Source organism: Argopecten irradians, chromosome 9 (assembly GCF_041381155.1).
Source record: "Argopecten irradians isolate NY chromosome 9, Ai_NY, whole genome shotgun sequence".
Taxonomy (NCBI): domain Eukaryota; kingdom Metazoa; phylum Mollusca; class Bivalvia; order Pectinida; family Pectinidae; genus Argopecten; species Argopecten irradians.
The window spans coordinates 23,176,792-23,202,240 of record NC_091142.1 but is presented as its reverse complement, the minus strand read 5'-3'; the positions used below and the strand labels follow the sequence as shown (position 1 = coordinate 23,202,240).

At 35.1% G+C, this 25,449-nt stretch overlaps 1 protein-coding gene across 19 annotated transcripts in view; it reads left to right on the top strand.

The window, feature by feature from the left end:
- LOC138331819 (RNA-binding protein Musashi homolog 2-like) overlaps nucleotides 1-25,449 on the top strand; it is a 125,096-nt gene that overhangs the window by 45,334 nt on the left and 54,313 nt on the right. For all 19 annotated transcript variants that reach the window (XM_069279622.1, XM_069279618.1, XM_069279617.1 and 16 more), the window contains one exon: nucleotides 8,566-8,614. In XM_069279622.1, coding sequence (XP_069135723.1) covers nucleotides 8,566-8,614 — 49 coding nt within the window. The remainder of the gene's footprint in view (nucleotides 1-8,565; nucleotides 8,615-25,449) is intronic.

The following is a 25,449-nucleotide window of genomic DNA, read 5'->3' as shown; positions in this document are numbered from 1 at the left end:
TATCACTGGCTACAACAATGGAGATGAGGGGAATATATAAACAATTCATTTCCACATTTCTACACTTTATATGTAAATGGTGTAGAGCCCGTGTTATAAATCTTGTACATAGAGATCAATATAATCTAGGATGTGTAATGTTTGCCATAAAGAAATGATGACATCAGCACAAAAACTACTGTCATTTGTAGTCTGAAAACCTTCCAAAAATGCCAGGAAAAAAATCAATGAAAAGATTTTCTTCATATTTTCTAGTTTGAAAAATAGCACAAGATGCTAGAGAGACTTTGAATACTTGTGGACCACCAATAGAGAAGTCAACATTTCCCCAATTATTATATTTCACAGAGAAAACATAAGCAAATTAAAAAATGAACAATTCACAATGGATTGGTATATATAAAAAAGAATCCCTGTATATTTTTTATCATAACTCAAAATAAAGTGGCGTGTTCGGAGGTGTATATCTCATTGGATATGATATGATTCATTAAGTGTGTATCGAGCCGTGGACATTATGTAACGTCGGTGACAGCCCCCCTCCCTATAGGGTGGGTGGTACAGGGTGCAGATTTTTTTTAGTTAGATTTGCAGATAGACTCGCTCTAACAGGTTAGTTTTGTCTCCGCTACTGTGGACCTTTGTTTAAGGTTTCAGATATATATAACTGATAAGAGGCTAGTTCAATGCTGTTCTACCCAGCTATGAATGCAGACTTGTGTACCCTTTAGTGACCTTCACCTCAACAGTCATCATGTTCCTATGATATTACTGCATAAACTATAGTCTGTTTCAGAAAAGTCCTAAAATACCGGATGATACACCTGCACCTAACCAACTATTTGTATTGTTACCGTGTTTGAAGTATTTGAAATGCAACCACGTGGCTTCGGTGTTTATAAATAGCGGGACACAATGTAATCTATAAAACGGGCTCTGTGTTCAGTCACGCATGCAGGTAGACAACACCACAATTAAATGTATCAAGTTTAATGAGTTAATGTTAGGTAATGGTACAACATTTAACAACCGCCTTTGTGGACGGCGGTAGAAATAATGGGCTGTTTGTTTTAGACCAAGATTTATCCGTCAACGTGTACACAACATCCACAATGTACATACTGTAGTTGTTTTTATGTATTAAGATTTTTTTCCTGTAATTTATGGCGTGTTTGTGATCAAGACAAAGATATTTCATGTAAAAGTGAAATGATTTAATTCAAAGTGTTGTTGCATCGAGAAAATGCCATAAAGACTATAGTGTTTTGTCTGGGTTGATAGCTTTAACCAAAACAATGTCTCTATTGCCACACTGCAATACAGTTTTCAATTTCTTGGTCCAAAACTGAAGTCACGTTTTCGTTACTGCAATATTAAAAAAAAAAAAAAGTTTTCCTGGCTCTAATTCAAAGTTCCTATCGAACATAATCATTTAGAATTTGTGTTATAATATTGTGATAAAAAACATTTGGTTGGAAGCTTCCTATCACAACATGGAAATATCTTTTAACTCGAATTCTCCATAAGCTTTAGTATTCCTGCAATTCTTTGAACTTCAATATAGATTGATGCATTTGTATTTTTAAATTTTGAAATAAAAATAGGATCTCTATTTCTCTTTACATTATAAATCACTTGTTGTTTATTTACTAATTGTTTATTGGAATTATTGAAAATATAAACCATTTGAATCTTTCTTAAAAGTAAGACTAAGCCTTTTTGAGTTTCTTCTGTGGTCCAGTGCTATAGGAGATAACTTGCACTGATGCTATATGTTGGGCCAAGTGTTGCTGACCACTGACCACTGACCATAACATCCCTGGGGTATAGCTGCATGCTAACACAATGGTTAATTACTATTGTAGTAACTGTTGGTAAACACACACACACATACAAATAAACATACACCCTCGTGGATTACTCGCATCATCATCATGTCAAACTTCATCATCTATAACATTTCATTGTCTGTCTTTCTGGTTAATAGACAATACAGTCATAATGTAGTTAATATAAGCAGTCCGTTATCTTCCGTACAGTATTACAGTCTTTATCCTACTGTGAAAATTTACGATCTCGACAACTTTTTGCTGTGTTGGACATATTTTGTAAAAAGTTCCAAAAAAAAGCAAAAGTTAACATAGTGCAGGTATGTTCTTAAAGTCTTGGAACATTTCAGTCTTAAAGTTTATGATTTTTTGTGGAATTAAAATAACACTAACAGTACATTGGATTGCCAAAGATGTAAATTTTCATGATGTTATGAGCTGCTGTCATTATCGCAACAGCTCGAACTTAAAGACGTTAAAGTGCCTGTCGTATATAATGCTGTAATTCAGTTCGTTGAGGTCGTTCCAATCATTGATTGGCATGTACTTGTGGATGCATGCTCCGCTCTCTGTCCATTACAATGGGACCAATTAGCGTCATGTACCGAGCTGCTCGTTACATTACCAGTAAATGAATGGTAGAAATCTGTCATATTCTAGAGATAACTGGTGCTTACAGGTTTTTTTTTTCTCTTTAAAGATTAAACACAATTTAAACAAATGGATCCAAGCTTGACAAACAATAAGTGACGCTTGGATCTTGGAATTTTTATCTTGTAATTTACAAATGATTGGTACTAACAGTCAAAGAGCTTGTTGTAGGATCCCCAGAGATGTGATGTGACCTGTAGTTGTAGAGGTATTTAAATTAGAACAATGACCATTGGAATAGCGTATATTTTTGCACGGTCAATTAGGTCCAATGTGAAAAAACGGAAATGGCTGGGGAAATCAACAGGTAGCGTATAGGATTTTATTTGAACTTTCTTGTTTTAAATGAGTTTTAAGCAATGAATAAAGGTGTTGATGCGTGGAGATCACATGACGTTGTAATTACTCTCAGAGGAAGCAATAGTGATGCCTTAAGCTTTGTCCTTGAATTACTGCTTCAATAATTCAAACCGTTACGGTAACATTGTGCACAAGCCATTAGGGAAATCAAGAATCAAACCGTTTTTGTGTTGAAAAATCTTCAAGAAATATTAAAGATGATGTTTCTGAAAAAAAGTAAATTGTGATTTCGGGGAAGACTGTTCCATTGGTTTACTAGTAGGTTGTCCATTGTTTTCTTGAAGCCTCATTCTCTGACTGTGGCAGTATTCAAACAGTCTGGATCTTTGTAGAAGTTTTATGAAGCAAAATGAAGTGGTGATGTACTCAGGATCAATTTAATTTATTTTGCATGAACTCGGCAGCTAAGAGACCATGGGTTATTAATGTATGTCACTTTGGTATGGAGTAATTTCCTTTGCCTGATAAAACTGGCTGTTACAGTGTCTGGTACCGTACAAATCTGATCACTATTGATTTGCATAATTGACTCCGCCTCCATATTGGGCTGATGGGTATAAATTGGTGATAACAGAAATTGGTGATTTATCATTGGAAGTGATATTAAGCACTGTCTGTTAGTGGTACAGATTCCTGATAACAGCCCAGTAGCTTTCTTCAACACACTTGGTGGTATTAGCAAGAAATGAATTTCCTCCAGTTTCAAGTGTTCAGGAATTGTATGGGTAATATCTTGGGTTACCAATGGCACCTGTCTAATACACATTCACTGCATTCTTGACCCATGCTGGTCTGATTTGGCCAGAATGGTGTACCTACTTATCAGACTGTGTCCAGCTGGGTGTCTAGCCTAAGCCCTAGACAGCCTCTTGTAGGGCTAGCCCAGTCCCTGGGGAGGGTGTTATGGCTGTCCAGCAAAGGTGTTATAGGGCCCATATAGTACCAGAACAAGTGTGATCTTCACCTCAGGGAGTCCTCATGGCCATTGGCTACATATCCCTGGTTGTTGTACCCCTTGTTGCACACACTACTGGAACAAAAAATTCACAACAACTGCCTTGTTGAACTCTATTGTAAATATCCAATCTGTTTCGATTTCGGTAGAATTACAATGGAAACAAGGCAAATTGCAGATGATTCATAATCAAGTACTATTGATACAATTAAAACATGAAGCCATCAGTTTTGTGATTATTGGAGAGTGGGCTCACTTCAGTTTCGGTAGTAATGGTATTAGCACATTGTAATTACATTTTACGCCAAGAGAACAAAACAAACAGGTAAAAAGTCTAATCCTGACATTTTACATGGTAATGTCCTCAATTGTCAATTTGTATGATAGTCAAGTTTCCTAATTTGCATATACATTGCAATGCGTTGGACCATATCTCTGCTGAATTTACCATCAGTGCGAGTTTGTCTAGAGAAAAAACATGCAGGAATGTATGAACCAAAAAGATCTTCATATAACAAATTGGCAATTTATGATATATAGCCATGTTTCCCTTAATTTGCTTCTTATCAAATGCTGATTTTGTCAAGATGTTGCTAGATGTGATTTTCCTCCAAGTGTTGGACAATATCACACCCTGTTGTCATGGAGATGAGGGAAGCCATTTATATACATTTATACAGAATGTGGATGTTATAAATGTCTAGTAAAACCAATCACAATGGACATTTGTGGTGTTGTAGAATTAGCCTTATCTGTCATTCTCCGTCTCGGAGTGACCTTGATGACCTTTAGTAATGATTAATGTGAAATCTGTAACTAGATAATCTGATCATATCGCCTGTAGTATCAGATAAAACTGTATCACTAGTGTCATTTGTAAAGCTGAAATGCTAATGCAGGGATCTGAATTGTATATGTCGGATGACAGATGCAGTGACGAGTATTTTCACTGAAAACTGATTTTCCTGTAAAGCAGTATTTGTTGTAGAGGTCTCTGATACTGTATCAAAGGTCGAATGAATTACCTTGGCAATGTTCAATCAATTCGCTGTGATGGCGTACACCCCCACTTCCCTCGGGTCCAGGCTCGCGATACATTAACGGCTTGCGTACTGTTGTAGCTGCTACCAGCTCCTAGTATAATGGACTGATGGTGTATTTATTGAATCACATCCCAATCGTAGTTTATTTTAAATATTTGGTAATGGTGATCGAGCTTGAATAAGTGATGATGCATGGTCTGTGGTGGCACAATTTTCACATTTCTAATTGGGTTTAATGTCGAAATGCATAACATGAAGATGCAAACTAGCCCAGCAATATAGGAAAACATTGAAACGATGCTGAGTGCTGAGGCCTGGAGTGCTGAGGCCTGACTCTGCTCAGCAGACGAGCAAGCATTGCTGGCAGCCTTCCTTAGAACAAGCCGGGGCTTTAGCTGTATTAGAGGAGGTAGAAGTATTGACTGGAAAGTCTGGTTGTAGGACAGATACTTACTTCTCTCGGCTGTATCCATGATTAAGAGATGTGAACATGCTATTAATAGAACGACTATTGATTGGTCAGTGTTATTGGTTGGGAGTGATGACCGGAATGGACAGAATATCAAAGCCTGGTATACTGTACTTAAAGCCCGTCCATTTTCTTGTCTAGAATTTTCCCCAACAACCTGTAAACCAATTATATATCGTTTTCTGCGAAATCTGTTTTCATATACATTTTGAGGTTAAAAAAATCCTGAATTTATTGTACTCCTTGTGTATGGTGATGTGACCTGATGTAAATGTACCTCTGCTAGTCTGATGGTTGATGACAGAAAGTCAATACTGGTTCGTTAAGGCATCCCTAATGAAGCAGCTAATTTAGGCCATATTAGGCAACCTACTTGAAATCATGTTGGAATTCAGTTATTTGCACTGTTGGCCCCACTATTGCACAAAGGTACACACTACTGTTTTGTCTGTTGATGCTGTGGCCAGATAGCTTTTGTGGCCAGTTGTCCCTTTAGCTATTTTACATATGTCCACCAGGCTGGAGATGGCTTGGATGTAGGCCATGGCTGCATGGTGCCAAATCCTATGCCTTTTGCAGTAAAATTTGTTGAAATGCAAATTACAAGCCGGGGCAGGTTCCTTTCCTTGGTGTTCTGTATATCTACATAGGGCTAAAACCTAATTCTACCTCTTAATCAAGTATATGCAGAAATCACGATTTTGAGGATTCACATGAGTACATGCATGTGATTAACTATCATCAAAAATGTTCATAGAGTAATATGTTTTGTGTATTCTTAATGGTTACTTATGTATTGTTGTTATTTTCTGTTACAACACAATAGTGGTTACTGTAAATGATGAAATTTGCGGTTTTATGTAAATGGATATTTCCTGTGATATAAATGGATGTTTCCTGTAAGGATGTTGTAGGTCTCGATTTTGAGGGCTTCCTTCTCTGAACGCACTAACTACTACATCAGATGGTGATTGTCTTGCCCAAGTTTATGATAATTGGTTTTAATAGCTTTTAAATGCAATATGGGATCTATAGCAAGAAAAGTTATTTAATGTCTTAATCGATTTCCTTACATCCTCGGTATGTTATAAAAGTTAATTAAAAATAAGTCTCTTCTAAAACTTCTTTCCAAAGCTGTTAAGAGTTACTTTTTTCTCCGCCGGCAGTTTTATGGTCTAATTTCTAAGATGCATGAAATTGAACAATTTATTTGTTAAGCCAAATTTATTTTTGTGTGACCAATCAATTCTCGCCTGGTGTATCTGTATGGTTGACAGTGAGACAACTCTCCTTCTATCTCCAGTACACTTCTTCCTAAATGTTCGGCAAAATATAATTGAAATTTTTATGGCATAATATAATTGGTATTCTCGATTAGAAACAGATGATTAAGTTATCTTGTGATTAAGCAAGTATTTGGCTTGGAGGAAGAATCTAGGTACGGAATACGTACAGACGAACATCAAACAGTTCCTGATCAGTTTCAGAACCTGCCGCCATTAAAGTGGTGCATGTTACATTATACATATTAAAATAGGTACTTGTTCTTCTGTGTTTCATTTAAAATATGCTGGGAAAATTTGTAGGAAGGCTAATTGAATTTAGATTTGGATCAGGAGTGGAAAGAATGAAGCCAAAATGTCTTACAAAGTATTCGTAAGATAGCAATAAAATGCATTCAGTTGGAAGCTGGTTTAAATTTCGTTATTGCAAAAATAGGAATGTACCAATTACTGAATCATGAACTGTTAATTGTTTTCAATATGGTTTTAGTTACCTGGTTGGTTGGTGTAAATGTTTTTTTTTTATCAATATCAGCTAAGCTTGAAATAAAACTGAATCTATTTTGGTCATAATGTTCAGCGAATGGTTATTGGTGTATTTCCAGTACACATTGTAATATTTCATAAAGATATTACAGTATTTTAGTAAGATTTAGCCTAATTAGACTAGTGATTAGAATTTTTATTGCGTCTGATCTTGAATTTGAATATTTTTCTTGATTAAATTACCTCTCTACACAATTTTGATGATCCATTCTGTTATCATGCATGGTGTTGTAAAACTGCTTTGAAAAGTCTTAATCAAATTATATTGAATGTTCTACACCGATTCGATGTTCCATTCTGTTATCATAGGTGGTCAGGTAAAACATCCTATCTGTACAGACCTCCTACCGGTCAGCTATTTGACCTAGTTATCTGATTTCACAATTTAGACATACCACCTGGTCAGTATTTAGTTATCATGTTCAACTTGTCCATGTAAAATTGATAGTCACCCTAGGGATATATGTCATAGCATAAATATAGAAAAGTCAGGACACCAAGGGAAGATATAACCCTAGAAACAGTACTATATAGGAGCACAGGGGCCAGATAAAATATATACTTAGCAACTTGTGTATTACAAAGTACATATCAGGGGGCTGAACAAAAATATATATACCACAGGGACCAGATGATATCTACTTGAAAACCTGTAGGTTGCAAAGTACAAAAGGGCTGGACAAAAATAGATACCTAGGAGCGTGTGTATTATTTAGGTCCACAGGGACCTGATGAAATAAATACCCGTAAATATGTATGATATAGGCCCACAGGGGCCAGGCAAAGAATAGATATAATTGTACCTGGAAATGTGTTTTACAAGAGTCAGCATAAACTATTTTATGATAAAAGCTGTTTCAAAAATAAATCTTCTTGGAAATATTCCATGTATTGAGGTTCCTAAAATGTACATTTGTTATTTGCATTTTCCAACAAGGTCTAGCTGCTAATGCCGATTTTTGTATAAAGAAAGTGGCAGCCTAATTTACATATTTCAGTTCCTATTAACTGATTTGACAATTTCTGTTACAATAGCTTTGTTATGTCGTCTGAGTTGTGGTGCATTCTTTAAAATGTATTGATCTAGTTAAAGGATACATGCAAATGAATTCCAAGTACATTCACCCAGGCGTCTCCCTAAAGATGTTGTTCTATCAATGTTCTGTTTCAAACATAAAAAAGTGTGTGCACATAATTATAAAGAAATTTTAAGGAAGGCAAATGAAGGAGAACAGCTATTCCAAAATTCTGTCATTTTTGTTAAGTGTCATATAATATCAGATCCTTTCTTCATTTGAACTACAAATTGTTTCATGTTTGAGATTCAAGCCTCTGTTCCTTAACCTTTTGCCAATTGATGCCAACTAAAAATGTATCTAAAACATTAAACATATTTAATACAATTTTCTTTCATCTTTTGTCTTTGCAGATTGAGGATGCAATGCTTATGTTTGACAAGACAACAAACCGGCACAGAGGTAAGACAGCGACACCGTGGCCGCATGTTGGAACTGTAGCCGCATTCCCCTGCAGATTCATTTCGCTATTTTACTGTCCTATCTGCTAGAGATAGCGATGGAGAAATGCTCAAGTCTATAACTGACTTGCTATGGTAGAAAACTATTGTTATGTATTAATAGAAAAGGTCTGCTGTCCCATAGGTTTATAAGTAGTGGTATATATTTATATACATGACATATAAATATATGCCAGTTTTTCATTAAAACTTTTCTTTTCAGTTTTACGTTTTTTAGACAGGGGAGATAACTCTTGGTTTAACCTGTAATACGAGTAGCTAAATGTACCCTGTTTACGAGGTAACGGGATCACCTTCTAGGTGAAACGTTTCTTTTCAGCAAGTTTGTTGTAGCACACAGTCTTAGATACATGTGTCATGTAAAGCTACTACACATTTGTTTTCCCTCAAAGCTCATGCATGCTAAAGAAGCACTAGTATCAGTTAGTTGAAACATTCACTTTGTGTATTTTGGAAAGCACGGTTAATTCATGTAAACATTTTTGTTGGTCTCTTGTCTTATCTCTAAGTACACTGTCGTTGTACCTGTAACTTATGCAGATAGGACCGTTGACTGTTAATAGTAAAATCCTTTCTGTTTCGAGAAATATCTATACTTGCAGTTGAATTTGTAAAAAGTACAAATAACTTATTTTGAGTTCAAAATGGTTTCAAAAATTAGTTCATTAGACCGGTTCATATCCCTTTAAAACACAGTGAGAGTACATTCCATCCTTGTTGAAAAAGGTCTTGAACTTTTTTTGATGTGCCCTGGCCAGGTCGTTAGGGCTTCGTTAAGGTCTGGTGTGATTTGCGTACAGTTGGCGTAACAATCAGTATTCCTGGCAGAAGTAAATAGAGATACTTAATTGAGGCTAGGCCATTCCTTCAGGAGTATATATAGTCAGGGAGGTGCTCTGTTGGTATAGCGATCCATTTATAAGTATGGCCACAACTACAATTAAATGCTAAGGTGCCCAATTAATTAACAGTAAAGAGAGGCAAGCTTTTTTCCCTGTTGGTAATGTCTAGTGTGGTAGGAAGGTTGGGAGTTTCTTTTCTGTTGTAGCCATTTGTAGAATTCTTGAAGATGGTCAATTAATTGACCAGGAAAGAGAAGATGAACTTTTTGCCCTGTTGGTTTTAGTTTTGTGCTGTCTGGTAGTGCTTCTGTGTGTTTATGTGTAGAGTCTTTAAGGAACATCTCCTCATTAGTCCGTCAGGTATTGGCTTCAACTGCACAACTAGAACAAAACATAGACCTTGTATAATCAATGTATCGTCCATCTGTCTAATTACTAGGACTATAACTAGCGATCAAGTTCTGAGGCCAGAAATGTTTCTCTATGTGCCACACAAAACTATCTGGAGGTTATTTATGAAGGTGGAATGGAGGGAGGAATCTCTTTAGTCATACAGCAAAAAACAATCCCGTTTTCCTTCGTTCATGAAAGGTTAACAACAATAGCAGATGTGCCTTTAGCTAGTGTTGAAGGCGCAACCCACCAGAACCTTAGGCTCCTACCACAGTACGCTTCATTAGAGTAATAGACAGCAACAATTCCTATAGCCAAGAAGGAGAGAATATTTGATTTTGTCTGTTTTTAGAATGTCATTGCCCCAGCAGTTTTTGTCCCTTGGTGACCTTGATTTAACATGTAGAGATTAGTTTGCTAGGGTTTGGTCTGGCGTTTGAGATGTTTGCCATGCCTGTTAGATTGGTTCCTACCAGTAGTTAGAGTTTGCTGTGAAATTTTGCAATACCTGAGGGTGTTAGGGCTGACATTTTCTCCCCCTGGAACTGAGTAGTGTCTAGCTGCTGTCTGCCGTCACTCAGAGAACAGGCCTGTCAGTGCTCTCAGGTCTGATACAGCAATGCAGGTTTTAGTCTCTGTTGACCCATCTTTCCTGCATGCCCTATATACATTACCACAGGTACTGAACTACTACTTTCTTGGTAGTAACATATCCCACACTAGTACTGTATAGTGCAGTATATATATTATACTTAACTATTGTTAAAGCATTTGGTACAGTCTATTAAACACTTGACATAATGATCTGATTGTATGTATAGTGCTATGCTGATTTTTTCCAGACTTAACACAGTGTTCCACAATGTAACCATAGTGTTTTGAAAGTTGTATCTGTGAACCACTGTATTTGTACATTGTTGAACTTTGTATAAGTTTGTACAGATCCTGCTGTAAATGTTGCTCAGTGTATATACAAGACCAGCATAGAATCCGTACAATGTAGCAGTTTGTACAAGTTTGAATGTTGAACTTTGTATAAGTTTGTACAGATCCTGCTGTAAATGTTGCTCTGTGTACATACAAAACCAGCATAGAATCTGTACAATGTAGCAATTTGTACAAGTTTGAATGTTGAACTTTGTATAAGTTTGTACAGATCCTGCTGTTAATGTTGCTCTGTGTACATACAAAACCAGCATAGAATCTGTACAATGTAGCAATTTGTACAAGTTTGAATGTTGAACTTTGTATAAGTTTGTACAGATCCTGCTGTTAATGTTGCTCTGCGTACATACAAGACCAACATAGAATCCGTACAATGTAGCAATTTGTACAAGTTTGAAGAACTCTTTAGACTTTGTACAGGTCTAAGAAGTCTTTTTGCTTAATACAACTAGCAATGTAGTTCTTTTTGCAAGACTCTGTATAATGTAGCACTTTGAAATAGAGTTAATATTAGCCATTTAGAACTAGTTGTAGCTGTTTAGATGTCCTAGCACAGTCTTTGTGTTTCTTGGTCACTATCATTATGTCTTTGTATGGTGTTTTACACTACCGTCATTGTGCTTTATCTGTTTTAGTCACATTGTCTAGTAGAATGGGTTTCTAATTGTATAGCTATACTCGCATACTTTCATGGTAGTTCCTAGTTTAGTGTCCATTGTACAGGTGTTTCTTGGTGTGTAGTTTTAGAGGTTGTAGAATAGCCTTTGGTAGAAATTAGTCTTGGTTTCAGAAATTTTGAAGATTCTACAAAATCTGGATAACTAGAGTGAAGATTTGTGTCCTCGTTGTGGTAGCTGCAGTGTGTTCTTTCTTCTACTTTCAAAGTTGGAATTAAAAAAAGTGTGAATATTGTGTGATAAAATGTTCAAATGAATCGGAGGAAATAGTGCAATATTTAATGAGTTGTGTAACAGGATCAAGGCCGATGTTGATTGGGAATATTACTCGTCTGACTAGTGGCATAGTTTTGTGCTGTGACAGCTACTGGAGGCTTTTGGAAGCTCAGAGACAGTGTAATGGCTGCCTTTACTACTATACCAATGTTGTAATTGTTGGTGCCAGCGCGGAATTGGAAAAACGGCATCGCAGTGCTAACTAATGGATTTGGAAAGTCCTTCAGCAACACATTACAAAACATAAAAGTAGACAAGGCTGGTAGCAGCTCAACAAGCGTACCCAGTGCTCCAATCTTCCAGCAGGAATTCTATGGATTTCTTCTTAAAATGAATATTAAAGCAATTAACACAGAATCAGAGCAATTCATACACAGTGCAGGGATACCTTGTTATTGGAACACACAGAAAGAGCTGCCTTGAGAAAACGAAAATTCAATAAATGTTTCATTACCGCTATGAAGTGGCGGAAAATTGGTGGCATTTCCAATTTTTAGATTATTGAAAAAATTATGATGAGTCTAAAATTCAACAATATATCAATTTGAATGTGTTAACCTTCTTTGAAGACGGCAATGGAAATAATGTTGCCTTTTAAGTTGTGAAATGGTTGCTCTGATACTGTTGTTAGACTGAAGGTTTGTATGGCTTTGTAGCTTTAGATTTGAAAATTGATTACCAAACAGCACATTGTCATCTCCATGTCTTCTTCTTTCAGAATAAACACACAATTTTAATTAAAATGCATTGTATGCACATAGCAGATACAAGCTACATGGTCGTAGTTCTTTCACATGATAATAGCTGTATGTTGTACGTAGCACAATTCCACAATTAGTACCTATCGTCACTATCATACAGCAAGTACTTTAGGGCCGTGATATCGTGTCTATACAGAGGTCAGATTTGGCCTTATCAACCCCAAACCCAATCCCATAGAGCACCAAAGAGTCCTGATCCAATCCAAGATGAGTCACTCTGGTAGACTGTTTTAATGTTTGATCACAATCTGACACTTTAAAAACATTTGAGGATTCCTTATCATCTTCATATCTAAGGAAACGTCTTGATGATGAAATACATATGCCCATATATATAAAATGCTTTTAAATTTATTTTGACTAGAAATCATCTGGTGCCTAACGCTGGTATCAGAAAGTCATAGCATAAAGATAATTGAGAGAAGAAGTTGATATCTGTCAAAAGCTGAAATCAAGGGATAAAGTATGATAAAATGTATAGATAGACAGCCAGGACAAACTTTGGACTCCAAGTCAGGCAATCTCCATAGCAACTAGATGTAGATCTACATCTTCTACAAAAGAGTCTCTGCCATTTGTATTGCCATGGGAACGAATGTTCTGTGTTTTTGATTGAAATAAAAATGCTTATGTTTTCCTGTGCTGATAACTATAAAAACAAAATACCCTCCAGAGAGGTGTTAAAACATGTTACAATTGACTTTGGTTGCCATGGTAACAGGTTATGCATATCTTAGATAGCACCTGCCCTGTCTGTAAAGTTCCTGAAGTAAGAAGGCCAAACATTCTGTGTAAATTAACCAAAAAACAGTCTGATGCTTCTTCACTCTTTAGTTGCCTCTCTATTAATGTGGGAAAAAACTGTCGGAAGAAATTTCGGAAATTGTCAATTACCATTCCCAAAATAGAGTATGAATGAATTATGACTGTGTTGTTCGTTTCAAGTGTGTACAATTAAGAGATATGAGGTACCACTCGTGAAATATAACTATTGTTTTTATGTACAATGGCGGTGAAAGAAACACTAAAATACCCATTCAAAATGTGGGCAGTAGAATTTTGAGGTGTGGGTATCAAATGACGGTGGAATATAAAAGTTAGGGTGTGTCGAGGAAACAGGGCAGGCAATCAGAGGAAAACAATGTGTTTCATATAGTGGTACCCCAGCTCTTCAAACCTTAGTTCATTAGTAACTTATTTACCCCCTAAAACACATTTAAAATCTTCCCATTCTAAGGCAGGAACAGTTCATTTTCAACCAACGGGGGGGAGCATGGACCAATACTTTGATAAAAGTTGAAGTCAAGACAAAAAGTTTTAGTGATAGAGTGGTATTACTGTTTCTTTGGTTCTGAAAGATATAAATAGATATAATGCTTAATGTGATTACACTTTAGAAACAATATACCTTTAAGATCTAAAAAAACTAGCAAAATTCTCATTTATTGTTCTCAAGACTTTTATTAGGATGAATTACGAATTGAGAAAAAAAGTGTTATTTTTTTTACAAGTTGTGTCAGTGTTGTTCAAATTCAATTAGAACAAATTAGAATTTTTCTCCTTTTAAAACTAATATTTCTCTAGTGTTGTAGAGGGATGGCATTTATTAGATAATTGAAATTAATTAAGTTCTGATGATGAGTTGTGAGTATTGGATGGGTGAAGTCCTGCTAGCCTTATATTGTTGCTACAATTTCATTCTTCATCTCGGTACTTATGTATGTATTAAGTAACGTGTGGCTTAAATTTGAGAATTATTTTATTCTCATCCGAGTTTGCCGGGGAAACAGTAATACAGTGTTCTCATTGTATGTTTTGGTGGTTATCCAGTCAGTTGTGTAAGAGAAATGACGCAGTTACACACACAAGTTCCTGTCTGACTTACCACAAGTCAAATTTGACGCTAAAAATATCTTTTGAACTACAAGGTTGTGTCAGGTTTGCACCGAGTGTTTGACATAACATGGTGATTTGGATAGCTGGTTAGGGTACTCCCTACCCCTACCATATGCTAGTTTCTTGATCCAGGGTCTGTCTGATCAATGTCCTAAGGGGTTTGTTTATCTTTAAGGGGTGGAGGCGAAACCAAGGAAGTGCTAGTTTGGGAATACTCCAGAGCCCCAGCCAGGCATAGCTGAGCATTTTATCTCTTGCAACATATGGAGAAAATGATACTTGGAAATGCAATTTATATCAAATTTCAAAATCTTCTGTCTGTAATGGTAAGCAAAATGCTGCCTGGTAACAGTAAAACAGTGTCCAAGTGGTAGGCGTACACTGACCCGTGTCTTTGTAGAACAGGTGCCCGCTTGTGTGTCCTGACAGTTGTACACAACAGGTGCTTTCCAACAGTCACTGCCCTCACACTGCATCATCTGCTACTTATGCAGGCAGAAGGAGCAATTTTGAAGTTTATGAAATTTCCATGTTGTGATGCGACTTGTTCAGCCTCGGGCTCTTAAGTGAAGCTTTCAAGCTAATGGGTAGAACAATGAAACTAGAATAACTAGGTACACATTCTGTACTATTTAAAATGGAAATTTTATTAATTGAAACAAAGACTATTGAGGTCGGTAAATATTACAAAGTAAATACAAATATCTGGTTAGGAATGAAAATTGATCTTTATTTAGAACTACATAATGGACATAGTATAATATTTACCTATTGTATAGTTGATGGTATGAATATAGTTCATTAGGGTTGTCCAAACCCACATCCAATCTAGTATTATTGTGGAGGCCTCTTCCAATATTTGATCAGGTTGGGTTAGCAGTAAGCATTAACGATCATCAAATAAGTGTCTTCATCAAGCGTGGGATAATGTGTTGGTCTGTGAACCTGGATTATAAATCTCTGGTCTAGAGCAGAATAGGTTGGACATATTAGGATAGTTCTGGCATGATGTAGCAGAGTTGGGTGACATTCTGCCACTAACCCTCCGTTTCTCAGCCAAGTGGAAAAGGTGTCTGATATTTAAAACGTCCACCTCTAGGTCACAATGGCTGTGTGGTTAAGGTGTCTGACTCTCTACCTTCTAGGCCTTAGTGGCCAAGTGGATTAAGTGTCTGACTTTCTCTTATTAGACCACATCCTCTAAACTCTTAGCTACCCTCCAAACAACTAGCCCTTCACCTCATACCATCACTATCCCTGAAATACTTACAATAACAAAAACACAAATATACAATCATCTATGAAAATCACTCAGTAGTTCACAGATTTAACAGTTTTCTGTGGTATTTATTGTAATACCTTTCCACTTGCTTCTAACCTGTAAAGTTGATCACTCAGCAAACAAACTGTCAGGGGGGACTGAATGTTGATGTATTAGCTATGGGAAAGCCATGTTGCCAAATGTATTGTAAAATGAAGTATAATGATGTTGAGGTATTTCCATTCTCTGACTGGAATAGTTTCTAACATGTTTTTAGTATTTCATGAAGCGATACTGAACGTTCAGCTAATTAGCTAGAACTTGGTGTTAATGATCTTTCCACCTCTTTGTTTTTTTACCTGAAGGAGGTAACAGCCTTATTGATAGAATCCGCAGAGAAATTACAGAACGTTTTTTTTATACACAGAGCTACGCAGCATACAAAGTTACATTCCAGTTCATAGATCTTAAGTTGAATGTCATAGATTTTTTGCATCAGGGAAATTTTATCACTGAAGTTTCTCTGCTATAATCAGATATTTTACGACTTTCATAATGAGATAACACCTATCTAATCTTCGGCATACTGGCCTAGAAGAATATCTTCAAAACATATATTCTTTGATAAGAAAAGTTGTATGTATATATTAACGTTTCAAAGATGATTTCATATCTTTTCTAGCAAATTTGAATTTACTCATAAAGTATGAATTTTCATCTAAATATACATAACAGAGCTGATAAGATTTAGGAAATGATATCATTCTGCCTCGTCCTTTATCACGAGTAGACCTGACATTAAAATTGATGGAACAATGAAATAAGTAAGTCACCTGCTTAGCTTCATATTACACGACTCTGGTAGGTGTGTGATGTGTTTTTCTGCAGGTCAAAGATAAAAGAGACTTTTACACCCATCCTATCAGCATTTCCCACCCCTTCCCTGGATACTATAGAGCTAATTATGGGGGTGGGGGCTGGTACCCTTGTACTACCAGCAGGTCTGGAGTTTCAGACAACATTCCAAACTTTTCTGGTATGGCATGCATCCAACTCTGATCAAAAGATATCAATGTAAAATGCCAATTCATTTGCAATTTTCTGAATCAAAGCTTGAAGATCAGATGAAACCTTGACTGTATTCAGTCACTTGTGCTGTTCAACATAGGCTGCCATTTTGTTAAGTAATTTTCTGAATTGCAGTTTTGAGACCGCATGAAAATTTGACTGACATTGGCATTCAATATATTTGTATTGTCAGTTTTGATTGATTTAATTAAATATCAGAAATCATGTTTTTCAACACATAATGAATACTTAATGGGGTTGTACTATTGTGTATGATAACCATTTACAAAATAATGTTCAATTTATGACTGTGTATTAATAGTCGTATTACGGCCGGTTTGTCCTTTAATCCTGAAATAGTGTTTACAAAAGTATACAAAAGTATAAATAGGAATTCTTAATCATATAAATTACCGTTCATTTAGGCTGATGGATTTGATTATAGTGCTCATGTCTTTATTGAATGAAAAACGGTTGTTGAATTAGAGCTCAAAAGGACATTTTTGTCATAATTATTTGGCTCAACTTAAAAATACATTTCCTTAAGAAATTAATTTTGAATATTGAAATTTAATAAAAAAAAAAGCAATAAAAGCTCGAAGCCAGCTATTAACAAAAGTATTTTAATGGATATGAATAAATGCTCTATTTACATAATGTTAAATTATATTTGGATGCCAATTTAATTCAGTTCACAGTTTCAATATTTATATGGCCTTACTCAACTGACTTACATACAGTCCGAGCTGCCATTTAGACACCTATGAGCTTAAGCATCACCCGGGCAGTAAGCTGCTTCTTCATATAAAATACTAAAGATTTCCTTTAACTAAAATATGTTTGTGTGCCTGGGAAGGATTCTGTTTAATATTCCTTCACTTGATATGTTGTTGATATGTGCTCTTTATAAATGTGGCATTTTCTTGGCTTATGATTGGTCAGGCAGCATGTTCTTGGTACTAGAACATGGCTGAGTGTCTGTATGGATAGTAAAACAGGATGGTGGGGTTATGACAGATTTAGATGGCTGATAGGCCCCAAACAACCAGATAATCACAGGTCTTTGATGTAGTTAATTGTTGGGGAGTCTGGTGGCAAGATGTGTGGGGATTCAGCACCCAGGGCTGTTGATACTTCTACAGGCTAACATGTAAACGTATCAACTTTGTATAAAAATGGAACATGCTGTCTTTAATTTGGCAGCTCTTTCTGGCAAATTTAACAAATGGTGAAGAGGAACTGGACCACATCTGACTATACATATATCAATATAAACACATTGCTGACCTGTTTATCTGATCTGGGGCCACCTCTTTATTAATTTAATATGGCGACTTGTATTTATCTATTTTGAAAATAAACAGCCTGTTTGACCTAGAAAGACAGGTGTAGAAATTTGGTTTGACCTGGCAAGATAGACATGTCAAGACCGGCATAATTATGAGCTGCTAGCTTCTATTTTTTCTTACTGCAATGGTACCAAAAAAGAGCACATTTTTTATTTTCACTAAAACAAGATATCAAATAAACCTTCAAACCCACACAATTTAGGCATGTCATGCAGAATGTCAGATGTCGACAAAAGTTACATTTCTTGTATTCTTGAAAGTATTTAAAGCAAGTCCTCAATTTCTGGTTTTGTATCCAATAGCACTTTTATATTGAACAGAAAGAGTACAGATGATTAAAATACATAACCTATTGACGTTCTCAAAGGCTTCATATTGCTCTTGGTATCAGATGTACCTAAGCAGAGCTATCGATCACCAAGGCTTGTAAAAAAAAAGATACTAGGGAAATGATGTGATACAGACATGGCTGATCAGCACACAACCGACAATAGATTCCTGTCTAACGGTGAAACTTCAGAAAAAAGTTCCCAGCAGACAAAAGTGGTGAGTGCACATTGAGAAAAAAAGTTGGTTGTGTTTACAAATTGTATGTAATTTCAGTTGTTCTAACAAACTCCATTTCAATTTGGTATTGAGATCTACCATATGTCTATAACTTTAGATAGTATTTGTAGACAACTCGAGACTTGGATGACAGAAGTACACCTGCACTTTCTTTTACAAAAGCAATTGCAATGCTGCCAATTAAGATTCCATTCATGATGTCCTGTAAAGTTTTATAAAGGGCTAGAGTAGGTCTGGTAGACTAAGTAGACGTGGGAGAGGCGAGGGGTAACCCTGGGCAATCAGGACCAGGTGTGTTCTAGTGTAGGAAGGAAGGGGAAATGAGCCCGAGATTAGAACGCCAATATCACAGATTGATGCCAATGAGCATTAAATGCAACAGTCTTATAAATTGAAGCTGTAGATGTAAAGAAATAGTGAAGCAGGGAAATTGCATTAGGGAAAATATAAAGATAGGAAAGGGGAGGTATAGGGTTTATGTTGTTAGTCGATGACTATGTATGTCAACAGAATATAGTGGGGGCCTTATATGGATGTAGTCTATGCTAGTGTCTACAGGAATGATTGTTTACATAGAGTTCTTAATGGTCATTAACGATTATGTTTGTGGTAAGTCGTACCATAGGTTGGGTTCTTGATATTTAATGAGATCCATCTTTGGAGATGATGTACATGGAGATGGTGGCAGTGATAGCTAATGTTCATTGTTGTCTAATGTTAAACAACAGTATAAAGGAAGCACAACATGTTCACTTTCTGTTGTTTGTTCATGGCCATGTTTGACGACAGTTGAGAAGTGATGTAACAAGTCATGACGAATGCTGTCTAACCACACATACTCCACAGGGTAGATGGGTCGGATACCGCCTGAGTGGAACAGGAAGTCCCTACTTGTCATCTCCTCACACGACAAAAACATTATACACCGAGACATAGGTGTTGTCGTTAAGTGGCCTCTCTGATGAATGATGTACCAATCAGTTTACATCTTGTCACACAAAAAAAAAAACCGGCCGTCTTGGTGCTGTTTTTAGGATCATTGTGTTCGTAATTATGGGAACACGAACCCTTGAGATGATTGTGAGTTCATTGCTTGTTCTTAATGCTGGTGTGTTTTTATGAGGGAGTAGCTTTATACATACACTGTTGTAAAGACATGATAGGCTAATGTAGAGGTTGTCAGATCAGGGGAGGCAAAACAAAGGCCGTATTAGTAAGACATATATCATATATAATGAGTACAGTACATGATTTACACCTGCATTATAAGGGCACCTGACTGCTATTTCTGATGACAGGTGTAAAGACTCGTTAACAAGCACCTGTAGTCCAAGTCAAGACAGAATATCACATTAACTGACAAATAATGGCTTTAATAATCTGTATAAATATACTTCTACAATGAACATAAAATGCTGAAATATTTGTTTTGTTTATTTTTGATTGGGCAGTATCAATACACTAGGCTTACTATCTTCCCGCCTTGCTTGCTTCCTAGTAGGAGTGCATGTGACAATTCTCTTCAAGAGAAATAAAGAGATCTGATAAAAATGAGATTATTCTGAGAAAGAACATTTGTTTATGTAACAGTATCATTTAATTTAACATCAACTCAATGATTGATGTATTTGAGATAATTGTAATTTGATGGGAAAAAAAATCCTTTAGTTAAGGAATCCTTTGAAAGTATTTAGGTGTTATATTTATCAATATCTGTGGAAACCTGTGTGGGTGATATCATGTAAATTATGCAGTCAATATTGTGCTAGTTATTACCTCAAATGTTCAATGAACTGTAACAGTATACCTTTGCACACAAGTGATTTGCAAGGTGGAATATATTGTAATTAGGCATGCTTGACTGCAGGTATTCCCTGCGGTAGAGACAGAGCCGCACATGCATGCATAAAATATTGATGACACCTGCTCGTAGAGGCGTTGTTTGTGTACCTGACTTCGGTCTGTTTACACCGTTTGGGTGTCCATGTGTTACAATCCAGGCCGATGTATCAGTAATTCTCTGTAATCATTGACTGATGGCAGGGCCTGATTAATCCTGCATGCTATATTGAAAACCACACCCGCCTGTTATACCTAGATTGTCACAGAGTAAGTAAGGAGACTGGTAGGGTCTTGTATAAATTGGATGGCGTCCTGAATTAATAGCATCCACTTACTGGCGTTTTTAGGGCGGGCTATGTTGTGATTCCTTTTATTGGAATTCAGTTTGCATGCTTGTGGGCCTTTTGGGAATTGGCTGTTGATGGAATACAAGACCACAAATCTTTGTGCTGAAGCAGAAACGGTCAACTTTAACCTTGGCCTAGTCCTGAATCCATTCCATGTGTAGCCTTCTTTGGAAATGAAAAACTACTTTTTGTGTCAAATCATTCCATATTTTCGGAAAAAAATGTCTTATAGCTTTTCTGTCCAAATATCAGTATTTCTTAACAAGAAAGCGACCAAATGTGGACAGACCAGATATTTAAGATAGTAATGATATAAATTTTATACACAACAAGAAATGAAAATGGGTCCTGTTTGACAGATGTGGCTGTTGCATCAGTCTGAGGAAGCAATGGAACTATCATGACAATTCAGCATTTATGTGCTATGGCATCTAATCGGCAATGGCCCATAAACCTCAGCCATCAGAGTGACTACAGTGATGGAAACAGCCGGGGCCATATCGGATAAATTTCTAATTCCTGTTGTTGTGGTATTACCATTGTCAGACACCGATCTAATTTACCCTGGTTATGGCGTTAGGTTCACACTTGATTGAACGCCATCTTGATAGAACCCACTCTTCACTGATAGGGTTAAAACATTATATATTGAGGGTCAATAATCAAAAATATCTTTCTCTTGTGAAATCCGTCTGGCCTTTCTGACATGGTACATAAGAATATGATACTATAATGTGAAAAAAAGAAAAAGCTAATATGTTTTACTGGATAAACAAAACAAAAAATGAGAGAAAAAAGCCAAGTTTATTTTGCCAAATCTCTGCAGTTAATTTTGTAGCCTTGTATATGCCAAATCCCTACGGTAGATTTTCAGTATTGTATACCAAATCTACATTTCACAAAAGAAAAATTGAATTTTTTATATGTGTTCCTGATATTGATCATTCACTTTCCCTTTTAACATATATAATACTGACAAGTGGTTCTGACAAAACCTGTGGGAAATCTCAACAATAGGCCATTGTCTACTTCCTTTCTATTTTCATTATAATGTTTAATGTAATTCCGTGCATTTGGCAATCTAAATCTTAAGACTACTATTCTATCTGATTTTAATCAGGAGCCTCTGGTCTCTAATTTTTAGAAGTATTTTAATCACTCTATGCTCTTAAACCTTAAATGTGGGGGATTATTTTTTGTTGTAAGTGAAATTAGATTTTCTGCTCATGCTTCATTGTAATGGAATGTTAAATTTAATTTATAATTTCTGAGGAAAGAATTTTAAAGTAATTTATGGTTTGCAAAGAATACAATATGTATGTGCTTGAGGTACTTAAGAAATCAATTTGGAATAAAAATTGAATTTAGTGTTAAGAGCAATTCATTGTAGGATTTTCCTTTGTCTGCTTGCATCTATATAGGTAGAGTCCAAGTTTTTTGTAGAGATTGATAAACTGGGATGTTCCATTATAGAAGTGTTAAGGGTTGGAAATGAAAGAGGGAATATAAAACATCTTCTGATACATGTGGCTGAAATATATATTTACTTTGATTTTTCTTTTGTATGGGGAAGTTAGAAATAGGGGTTATAATTATACAAGTTGTGATTGTGTTTTTGGTGTAATAGATTGGGATGATTGTATGTTTCTATAGCTCTAATATGACAGAATAATGTTGTCATACATTGTTACTATAGACAGAATAATGTTGTCATACATTGTAACTATAGACAGAATAATGTTGTCATACATTGTTACTATAGACAGAATAATGTTGTCATACATTGTTACTATAGACAGAATAATGTTGCCATACGTTGTAACTATAGACAGAATAATGTTGTCATACATTGTTACTATAGACAGAATAATGTTGTCATACGTTGTTACTATAGACAGAATAATGTTGTCATACATTGTTACTATAGACAGAATAATGTTGTCATACATTGTTACTATAGACAGAATAATGTTGTCATACATTGTTACTATAGACAAGAATAATGTTGTCATACATTGTTACTATAGACAGAATAATGTTGTCATACATTGTTACTATAGACAGAATAATGTTGTCATACATTGTTACTATAGACAGAATAATGTTGTCATACATTGTTACTATAGACAGAATAATGTTGTCATACATTGTAACTATAGACAGAATAATGTTGTCATACATTGTTACTATAGACAGAATAATGTTTCTACATGTTACTATAGACAGAATAATGTTGCATAGTTACTATAGACAGAATAATGTTGTCATACATTGTTACTATAGAGTTGTAAAAAATTTGTCATACATTGTTACTATAGACAGAATAATGTTGTCATACATTGTTACTATAGAAGAATAATGTTGTCATACATGTTACTATAGACAGAATAATGTTGTCATACATTGTTACTATAGACAGAATAATGTTGTCATACATTGTAACTATAGACAGAATAATGTTGTCATACATTGTTACTATAGACAGAATAATGTTGTCATACATTGTTACTATAGACAGAATAATGTTGTCATACATTGTTACTATAGACAGAATAATGTTGTCATACATTGTTACTATAGACAGAATAATGTTGTCATACATTGTTACTATAGACAGAATAATGTTGTCATACATTGTTACTATAACAGAATAATGTTGTCATACATTGTTACTATAGACAGAATAATGTTGTCATACATTGTTACTATAGACAGAATAATGTTGTCATACATTGTTACTATAGAAGAATAATGTTGTCATACATTGTTACTATAGACAGAATAATGTTGTCATACATTGTTACTATAGACAGAATAATGTTGTCATACATTGTTACTATAGACAGAATAATGTTGTCATACATTGTTACTATAGACAGAATAATGTTGTCATACATTGTTACTATAGACAGAATAATGTTGCCATACATTGTTACTATAGACAGAATAATGTTGTCATACATTGTTACTATAGACAGAATAATGTTGTCATACATTGTTACTATAGACAGAATAATGTTGTCATACATTGTTACTATAGACAGAATAATGTTGTCATACATTGTTACTATTGACAGAATAATGTTGTCATACATTGTAACTATAGACAGAATAATGTTGTCATACATTGTTACTATAGACAGAAATAATGTTGTCATACATTGTTACTATAGACAGAATAATGTTGTCATACATTGTTACTATAGACAGAATAATGTTGTCATACATTGTTACTATAGACAGAATAATGTTGTCATACATTGTTACTATAGACAGAATAATGTTGTCATACATTGTTACTATAGACAGAATAATGTTGTCATACATTGTTACTATAGACAGAATAATGTTGTCATACATTGTTACTATAGACAGAATAATGTTGTCATACATTTGTTACTATAGACAGAATAATGTTGTCACATACATTGTTACTATAGACAAATAATGTTGTCATACATTGTTACTATAGACAGAATAATGTTGTCATACATTGTTACTATAGACAGAATAATGTTGTCATACATTGTTACTATAGACAGAATAATGTTGTCATACATTGTTACTATAGACAGAATAATGTTGTCATACATTGTTACTATAGACAGAATAATGTTGTCATACATTGTTACTATAGACAGAATAATGTTGTCATACATTGTTACTATAGACAGAATAATGTTGTCATACATTGTTACTATAGACAGAATAATGTTGTCATACATTGTTACTATAGACAGAATAATGTTGTCATACATTGTTACTATAGACAGAATAATGTTGTCATACATTGTTACTATAGACAGAATAATGTTGTCATACATTGTTACTATAGACAGAATAATGTTGTCATACATTGTTACTATAGACAGAATAATGTTGTCATACATTGTTACTATAGACAGAATAATGTTGTCATACATTGTTACTATAGACAGAATAATGTTGTCATACATTGTTACTATAGACAGAATAATGTTGTCATACATTGTTACTATAGACAGAATAATGTTGTCATACATGTTACTATAACAGAAAAGTTGTCATACATTGTTACTATAGACAGAATAATGTTGTCATACATTGTTACTATAGACAGAATAATGTTGTCATACATTGTTACTATAGACAGAATAATGTTGTCATACATTGTTACTATAGACAGAATAATGTTGTCATACATTGTTACTATAGACAGAATAATGTTGTCATACATTGTTACTATAGACAGAATAATGTTGTCATACATTGTTACTATAGACAGAATAATGTTGCCATACATTGTTGACAGAATTATGTTGTCATACATTGTTACTATAGACAGAATAATGTTGTCATACATTGTTACTATAGACAGAATAATGTTGTCATACATTGTTACTATAGACAGAATAATGTTGTCATACATTGTTACTATAGACAGAATAATGTTGTCATACATTGTTACTATAGACAGAATAATGTTGTCATACATTGTTACTATAGACAGAATAATGTTGTCATACATTGTTACTATAGACAGAATAATGTTGTCATACATTGTTACTATAGA